Source organism: Myotis nattereri (genome assembly GCF_964212035.1).
Source record: "Myotis nattereri genome assembly, chromosome: 5".
Lineage (NCBI taxonomy): Eukaryota > Metazoa > Chordata > Mammalia > Chiroptera > Vespertilionidae > Myotis > Myotis nattereri.
The window spans coordinates 29,238,951-29,247,894 of NC_138080.1; the positions used below are offsets into that span (position 1 = coordinate 29,238,951).

At 54.4% G+C, this 8,944-nt stretch overlaps 1 protein-coding gene across 1 annotated transcript in view; it reads right to left on the bottom strand.

Moving 5' to 3' along the window:
• UHRF1 (ubiquitin like with PHD and ring finger domains 1) overlaps positions 1-3,426 on the bottom strand; it is a 40,609-nt gene extending 37,183 nt beyond the window's left edge. Inside the window, 1 exon segment of the mRNA XM_081092722.1 lies at positions 3,266-3,426. Coding sequence (XP_080948848.1) covers positions 3,266-3,418 — 153 coding nt within the window. The 5' untranslated portion in view covers positions 3,419-3,426.
• Positions 3,427-8,944: the final 5,518 nt, after the last annotated feature.

Consider the following 8,944-nt stretch of genomic DNA (forward strand, 5'->3'; position numbering starts at 1 on the left):
CTGTCCTATTTGCTGCCTGACCCTGCCCTTCGGAAAGGCAGGCAGCGTCCTGGAAAGGCCGCTACAGCAGGGACACTTGGTAGGTTACTGTGACATGAGTGACCCTTGCAAGGCCATTCCCAGGATATCATTTCAACTGATCTTTCAGACTGACCTTAACAGAGCCTTGGAGCTCAGCAAGGCCAAGTTAGCTGTTTTCCTAAGTTAGCTACAAAACTACTAGGGGTGATTTTGTCCCCAAGAGGACACTTGGTGATGCTGGGGACATTTGTGGTTATCACAACCAGGGGTGCTCCTAGCATTGAGTGGGTGGGGCCAGGGATGCTGCTCAACACGGCACAGCCCCCCACAGAGAAAGACCAAGCCCCTCACGGAGAATGACCGGCCCCCATGGCAGGGGCCCCCAGGGGGACAGGCCCTGAGCTGATTAATTGCACCTTGATTGTGAGCCAGACATGGGCTCATTCCTTCACGTCCATTACCTCACTGAATTCTTACCATGCCACCATGCCGTGGGTCCACAATTAGCTCCGTCCAAACAGAGAGTCCATGGCCAAGCGGCTGGGACAGGGGACTTGGGAAGATCATGTAAAGCGCAAAGCCTTGTACCTGAGCTTATTCAAGGCTATGCCACAAATAACAGCTATTATTAATTTTATGGGCAGCAAAAAAACAGGCGCCAGATGCCTCTCTCCTTGCCCAGGCTGGGCCTGCCGCCGAGGTCCCTTCCCCCCATGCTCCCTGTATTTCCGCCAATCAAGCGACATAACCGCCAACCTATTCAGCCTAAATAAGCTGCCACAAAGCCCTCCCATATCCTGAAGAAAGACTCAGCTATGTTCTGCTTTATGGTCTCAGTCAACCTCCCTGCAGAACTTGGACTGCTTTGCCATATTTCTTTTAAGGGCGGGGAGATTGTGCAGACTCCCTAGAACGTTCTGGAAAACAACAGCTCTCCTGCACCCACTGGAAACTGCACCACTTCCTATCACTATTAGTCCAGTCTGTTTGCAGGCTTGACTTGCCTGGAGCCGTGGCTTGTATGCTTTTGTCACCCACCCTCCCGTCGATGTCCACACCTCCGAGCCACCAGGCCGATTCCTGGCCAGACAACCTTGGGGAAATTGCATCAGGCTCTGAGGCCTGGCTTCCTTACCCGGAAGACAGAAACAACTGCACGTTCCCTCACAAAGCTGCCTGCCGAGGAGCACAGCAGGAAGGAGAACGGGCCACACTGCGGTAACTATAAAAGCTGCGCTGTGTGAAAGCAGCGTTAAGAGTCCTGTATCTCATCGCCAACAGCCTTAAGATTAAAGGCACTATGTGCGTATCTAAGGCACCTTGGTGCTGCTGTCATCATGCTTCGTACTTACACAGAGGTCAGCAAGACTTTTGAATGGATCAAATATTGTATGATGAATGAAGGGAGATAGGGGTTTGGTTATGTGGGTACAGACATTTGTCAGAACTCCAAATGGTCTGCTTAAGACGTGCCTTGATATATACAAATTTTACCTAAAAAGACAGTGAGAACCCCAATAGTGAACTCTACTTAATGACAGGCATGCTGAGTGTTTAGGGGTGATATGCACTATCGTCTGCAAACTTACTTTGAAATGCATCCCAAAAAATAAGACATATTGGTGGATGGATAGAGCAAGACAGAGCCAAGTGATAAAAGTGACTACACAAAATAGCAGTGGTAAAACCTAGGGAGGTTGTTCATGTGTTCGTGGGTCTTTCAACTTTTCTACATGTTTGCAATGTAAAAATTAAAATGAACAGTGTTTAATAGAATATAAACCTACTGATGTTTTAAAAAAAAAAAAACGTGTTTGGCACACACCAGGCAAACAAACATACGTGCTTCCTTGAACTTTGTGAGGACTCCATTCAACCTGCCTTTGAACTACACCATGAACTGCTTGGTAGGCACATGCAAGAGGTTTTCAGAAAGGACCTCTGCTGAACAAATTGACTGAGTGGCAAATCACAATCCGTGTAGATGCCACCAAATGAGGCACTTAAGAGGTAGGAGACAGCAGCCCAGCGGAGCTCCACGCAAGCCCTGCCTTTTCTCAACAGGAATGCGACTGCACAGTCAAATCCCCAAGTTTGCAGGATCGGCTTTCCCTCCCCAGGCAGGGCGGGTTAACTCAGATTCTTAAGACATTCAAGTCATCCTATCTCTCACAGGAAGGAGGCTAAAGGTCTTCCAGGGCGCTCCAAGCCCAAGAAATTAATCATCAGGTCTCATTTCAAGTAAGCACACAGGATCCTCCCAACCCCCAAAAATCATGCCCAGGCGCGGACACGGAGTGTTTATTTTTCAATCTAGACACCAGATGGCGGCAGGATCCAGTTCAAAACGCCACAACAACAAAGTCGGGCACACAGCCCAACTGAAGACTTTTAATCCAGTTCAATCGCTACACCCCTGTCCCTACTCCAGGCCGGTCCCAGCAGACAGGACCAACACTTCGTGCCACCATCTCCCACTCAGGGAAATTTCATTCCCAGGCGTACATCCCCCAAGGACAACTACAAAACTGGAAACCTCCCCCAATGCCACTGGAGAGAGCGTCCCAACTGCGAGCCACCGCTAACGCAGGGGTGGCCATTTTAACTGCTACCAGGGTCGGAGGACAGAGCGCAAAGGACAGCAAGGCCGCAGACCACAGCACCGGCCCCCGCTCATCCGCAGCCCCCGCTCATCCGCAGCCCCCGCTCATCCGCAGCCCCCGCAGGCCCAGAGTGGCAGAAATTCCAGATTTGCGAGCACCGTCTCCCGCCTCTGAATAAGCTGGTCCAAATTTCTAGAAAACACCCCCTCGGGGGGTCAAACTCAAAATAGGTGCGGGCCGTGGGCCACCAGTGTGCGTTTCAAAGAACAACGCGGTCCCTTCCGCCCTAGTGTTTGAGTAAGGATTCTGGGCTCTTCCTTGAAATTCATCGGCTCTCCGTCAGCCACCTCCAACTTCTTTTCCTAGAAATTATTTTGAGGGGCTTCAAAAACAATAAAAGGAAAAGGGAGTGTGAGAAGCCCGAATGCTACAGATTCCAGTGCCAGCTGCCTGCCCAGTGTGTCAGTCTGTGAGTTGAGCCTTTGTTCCTGGCTCAGGCATGGGAGTTTTCTGTGGAGACATGAAGCGGGACCGGATGGGGGGGGTGGGGGGGACTGAATGTGCTGGTGGCGGAGGAGCAAAGCCTGGACGAGACAGGAACAAAGGTGCTGGGCGGCGGGCAGCCTGCAGGGCGCGTTTACCTGCTTGCCCCGGTAGAAGAGCCTCTGTCGGCCGGGCTCCACGTGGAACAGCTCCTGGATCTTCTCCCGCAGCTCTTCCACCTTGGTCAGCCTGGAGAGCGAGCCCACGCTGTGGGCCACCTTCCCGTCCATGGTGCGAACCTGGATCCACATGATGCCTGCTGGTGCTGCGAGAGCAGAGAGTGGATCCTCCGGTCAGCGCTGCCGCTGCCGCCCCCACCAGGCCCGTGCCACACTTGGGTCATCCTGGCTTTGTCCAGTGCGCGGACACCCAAAAACTCCCCGAACGCCCTCTCGGACCCCCTGGTCCCCACAGACGGCCAGAGCTAGCCCGGGGCCAGGCAGAGTAAATTAAAGGAGTTAACGCGTAAATGACTAACACCAGGGTAGCGTTTAGGAGGAAGGGGAAATTAGGGAAGGCAAACGGCCTCTTGATCCACTCAGTCCAACCCACACACCCGCTTCGGAGGAGAGACACCAACGTCCAGAGGAGGAAGGACACAGCCAAAAGCTGAGGGGTCGAGTTCGTTCATTCATTCATTCATTCATTCACTCACTGAATTAATACTGACGCAAGAGGGAAACCCAAAAGTCCGGCGCAGGTCGGAACTTCAGAAGTCCCTGGGAACTCAACTAAGTGCAAAGGGGAAGAACACCCCACCCCCCACCCCGGAGACACGCGAGGCTCCGACCCCTCGGTGTCGGCGACCCCCGGGGCGCGACGCGGCTGGCCCCCGCGGTGGCCATGGCAACCGGCCGCCCCGTCCCGGCCACCCCCGCACACGCCGAGCGTCTCACCTCAGCCCCACCACGTCCACGCGCGCCGGCTCTTGCTCCCCGGACTCTGACTCCCGTCCCCGGGGCCCCTCTTATCCTCCCTCCCGCCGGAGTGGGCCACGCCAGCGAGCCCACGCCCACCCCCACCGCCCGGCCGCCGGAGGGGCCCCTCGCTCGATCCGCCTCGCTCATTGGCTCCGCCGCGCCAGGCCGCCCCGCCCCGCCCGCTCCTCATTGGCCCAGACGTGCCCGGGGAACGAAGGGCGCGCGAAACCGGGCTCCGGCGCGACAATTGAATCGCGGGGCGCCCCGCGCGCAGGCGCGGAGCCTGACAAGGTCCCCCGCGGCTCTCCCGGCCCTCCCCCACCCAGCTGGTGAGACCCCCGCGGGGCTCCGGGGAGGTTCCGCCCGCCCGTGCCTACGTCCGGAATTCCGAAGGCCACTGCCCAGGGCCGACCGAGGTTCGGGCACAGCCGAGTCCGCGTGTAGGAGAGCCCGGTGCCGGCGTGGGCGCGGGCACGCCGGCACCGGTGCGGACCGCGCGTCTCAGGCCGCTCAGGAAAGTTTTGCAAAGTCTCAGCGCCCGGTGTGCTGGGTTTCCCACCTCCCCCTCCCCCTTCTCCCTCCGCCTCCCCCCTCCCCCCCCCACACACACACCGGCCCAGGCTGGTGCCCCAAGTCGCCTGGCCACTCACCTCGCCGGCCGCCCCCCCACTCTCCTGCCTGCGCGCTTGGCCCTGGAAATGGCGATAGAGCGGCGTGTGTGGCCCGGACCCCGCGCGGACGTGCGTGCGACCCGGAGCGCCCAGTCTGCCCACGCTGCCAGCTGCTCTGATTTTTTTCCCGCGAAAACTCGGCGTTTAGAAGTTGTGGGAGGCCACGCAGGGGGCGGGCGCCTGCACGGTGATTGGCCGCTGCAGTGGCGCGAAGCAAGAAAGGGGGTGGGGGGCGCCCCCGCCTCAATCCACCCCCACTTCTTCCAGCGGGCCACGGCCCCGCCCAGGCCTGCGCGCTCTGCTGGGTGCCCAGCGTACATGGGGCCCAGTGGTGGGACCAGGGTCGCCCCACATGCTGCCCTCCAAAGAGCCCTAGGCACACCCAGAATAGAGACCCCCCCTTGGCCTACTAAGTCGGCTCCTGCAGACCCCCGGGCCCCCCACCCCGACCTGGGCACGCATTGACCAGTAGGGCAAGGAAGGCTGGAATCAATGTCACCACTGCAGGAGAATGTGGGGGGCCAACCGGATGGACAGGCTGATTGCCCCCAGCCCCACTTCCTAGCCTCAGGGCCCGCCGGCACTCCCACTCTACCCACCCATGAGACTTGTTTGTTTGCTGGTTCCCCCACGTTCCCGCTTCCCCCCCCCCCCCCCCCCCCCGCCTCTTTTTCCCGCCTTTTCCGGGCTGTCCAGGCAAGAAGGGCTGCCCTGCCTGCTCTGCTCTGGCCAGTCTTGGCGGGCATCCATGCTGGGCACCTACAAAGCGTCTGGAGGAGAGCTCGGAGCTAGGGGCCCAGCAAGTGGGCAAGGCTGACCCTGTGGGTGGTCTCCAGGAGGGTACATTTTTGTCTGAGGAGCCGGGCAAGAAATGGATAAATGAAGCAGATCATTTCAGACCCTACATGTAACAGCTGGAGAGTGGCCAGTGGCCTGTGGGGGTGGGGAAGGAGGATATTCTGGGTGAGGTGGAGAGGTGGGCCTCTCTTGGAACATGACATTTGAGCTGAGATCTGAGAAGAGAAACCAAGGACAGATGGGTTCAGGAAGGGAGGGCAAGCTCAGCAACAGGAAAAGGCTGAGAGGTGTAGGGGGAGCCGCAAGGAGGCCAAAGTAGCTGAACAGACACAGCAGAAGGGAGGTTAGGAGAGGGTGAGGTCAGAGGGGTGTCAGATAAGACCTCACAGGCCACCTGGAGGACTTTGGTCTCTTGGGAGCAGCAAGTAGCACCGGAGGGCTGTGAGTAGAAAAGTGAGGAGTTGCCATTTATGCTTTTACAAGGTTTCTCTGACACTGTAGAGTCCGTTCCATCTTAGCACTGGTACTTCTGCTTTGATTTTCTCAGTGTTGACAGAATCCTGCCTCTCCAAAGATGCCCACATCCTAATCCCTGGGACGGGTGAATAGGATACCTTCCATGATAAAAGGGGCTTTACAGCTGGGTAAGTGAAAACTCCTGAGATGGGGAAATATCCTAGATTATCTGGGCTGGCCCAAAATCATCACAAGGGTCCTGATAAGTGGAGGAGAGAGGGTCAGAGTCAGAGAAGAGATGTGACAACAGAAGTGGGGGTTGGAATGATGAGGCCAAGAGGCAAGGAAGGTGGGAAGCCTCTAAAAGCTAGAAAAGGCAAGGAACAGATTCTCTCCTAGACCCCTAGAACACAGTCCTGTCAACTCCTTGATTTAGCTCCTTAAAACCTGCTTTAGACTTCTTACCTCCAGCACTGTAAGAGAATCAAGCTGTGTTGTTTTAAGCCACTATATTTGGGGTAATTTGTTATAGCAGCCATAGAAAACTAATACACTAAGTCCAGATGCTGCTAACTTTCTCTAACTTCAGGACTCCGTATTACCAAGTGCATTTCTGAGGGCTCAGCATTCAGCCACGTGGAGCCCATGTCACAGGTGGGAGCAAGTATCCATCAGGCCTACTGGAGCCTGTGAAGCAAATGAGACCTTCCAAATTGAGAGCACCTGCTGCAGGAACCGGGCCTGCTCCTGCTGAGCACATATCATCTGCTGAACCTGCTGTTGCAAAAACTCAGCACGGCCCAAAGGGGTAATACGTTCTTTCTGTACATTTGATACAGGGCACAGTCCAGGCTCCTTGGACATCTGAAGTTAAGTAACACAGAAGTACTGGTATCTGGCTTTTCCTGCAGAAAAGTTCACAAGAACTGGTGACACAGATCCCCATTTCTCTAGTCATTTGGAGACAGAGGGGTTGCTTGGGTTAATTAACAGACATGGATAAGCTCTTGACAGTTTTACTCAGTGATTAGCAGTGGTTCTCAACCTTCTGGCCCTTTAAATACAGTTCCTCATGTTGTGACCCAACCATAAAAGTATTTTCGTTGCTACTTCATAACTGTCATGTTGCTACTGTTATGAATCGTCATGTAAATATCTGATATGCAGGATGGTCTTAGGAGACTCCCCTGTGAAAGGGTCGTTCGACCGCCAAAGGGGTCGCGACCCACAGGTTGAGAACCGCTGGATTAGAGGGTCAGCCTGCGGATCAATTGGTCTCAGGTTCAATTCCCCATCAACAGCACATACCTTGGTTGAAGGTTCCCCAGCCCCGGTAGGGGTGGGTGCGGGAGGCAACCAATCAATGTGTCTCTCATGTTGATGTTTCTCTCTCTCTGCCCCCCTTCACCCCCCCCCTTCTGTCCTCTCCCCTCTCTCTGGAAACCAATGGAAAAAATATCCTCAGATGAGGATTAAAATAAATAAATAAACTAGGCCAGGTGGCTCAGTTGGTCAGTGTTGTCCCAATGAGCCAACGTTGTGTGTTCGATCTCCAGTCGGGGCACATACAGGAGTCAACCAATGAATGTGTGGATGAGAACAACAACAAATTGATGTTTCTCGCTTTCTCCCTTACTCTTTCTCTTTAAAACACATTTTTTTTAAAAAGATACTATGCCAAGTTTCTCCAAAAGACACTTACAAACCCTTTAGGGTGACAATATGTTGATGTCCACAAAAGACATCATGTACATTAAAACAGCAAAGATGATGAATGAGCCTCTTTTGCTTTAGTGTCACTCTCACTTAGGCACCAGCCCACGTGCCAATCAGGAATAACCACTAGAGTACAAAGGACCTCAATTTCCCTTTTGCGAAATGATACACTCTTGAAGGTCAGTAAGATGTTCGGCAAACTTTTATTGCCCTCCCTGGTCCAATCAGGTCCTGGATCCAGCAGACATTGGTGGACACAACACTTACTGAGACGAAGTCCCGCCCTGAAGGCACTTCCCATCCAATGGGGGAGACAAAGGCATAAAGGGAAATGTCAGTTGTGCAGGGAGACAGTTCTTCATGGTGGCATCCACGTGTAGGTAGGACCACACAGTGCTCTGAGCACCTTCAATTCACATCAGATTTCATGTCCTGGCCACATCTTTAATCTTTTTTCTAACACAGATTGGAATGAATATAGAACCATTAAAATGAAAATGATTGCCCTCACCGGTTTGGCTCAGTGGATAGAGCATTGGCCTGCAGACTGAAAGGACCCAGGTTCGATTCCAGTCAAGGGCATGTACCTGGGTTGCGGGCACATCCCCAGCAGGGAGTGTGCAGGAGGCAGCTGATCAATGTTTCTCTCTCATCGATGTTTCTAACTCTCTATCCCTCTCCCTTCCTCTCTGTAAAAAAATAAAATATATTTTTTAAAAAATGAAAATGATTGTGTCTGACCCCAGAACAGTGTGTGGATCCTGAGGCGCACACAGCAAATTTGGGGGCCATCAGATGGGGCAGAAAATACCTCTGGGCTCATTTGCTGTGCCTCTCCATCTGGACATAGAGCTCACACCACCTACCTCAGCAGAGTGGCTGGACCAACTCTTCCCACCCAAGGCCCCTAAACCCCTGGCATGATGACAGGGGTCCCCTGTGTGACGGGAATGTTGGCGCCTGACGGTTGTTTTTTGTTTGCTTGCTTGTTATTTTCTAGGGAAAGGTGTTCTTTTCCAGGCTACCATTTTACAAACCAGTGAGGACTCTGGGATTCCCAAGCTGCTGCCTCCCTTCCTCCTGGTCACTGGGGATCCCTTCCCGGAACCCTGGCTGGATGATGTCACAGACAGGTGACCTCACTGAGGCCAAGGAACCCGGCATCTCCGTGGCATGGAGGAGGGGGGAGGATGTTTCTCCACCCGCCCAACCCTCC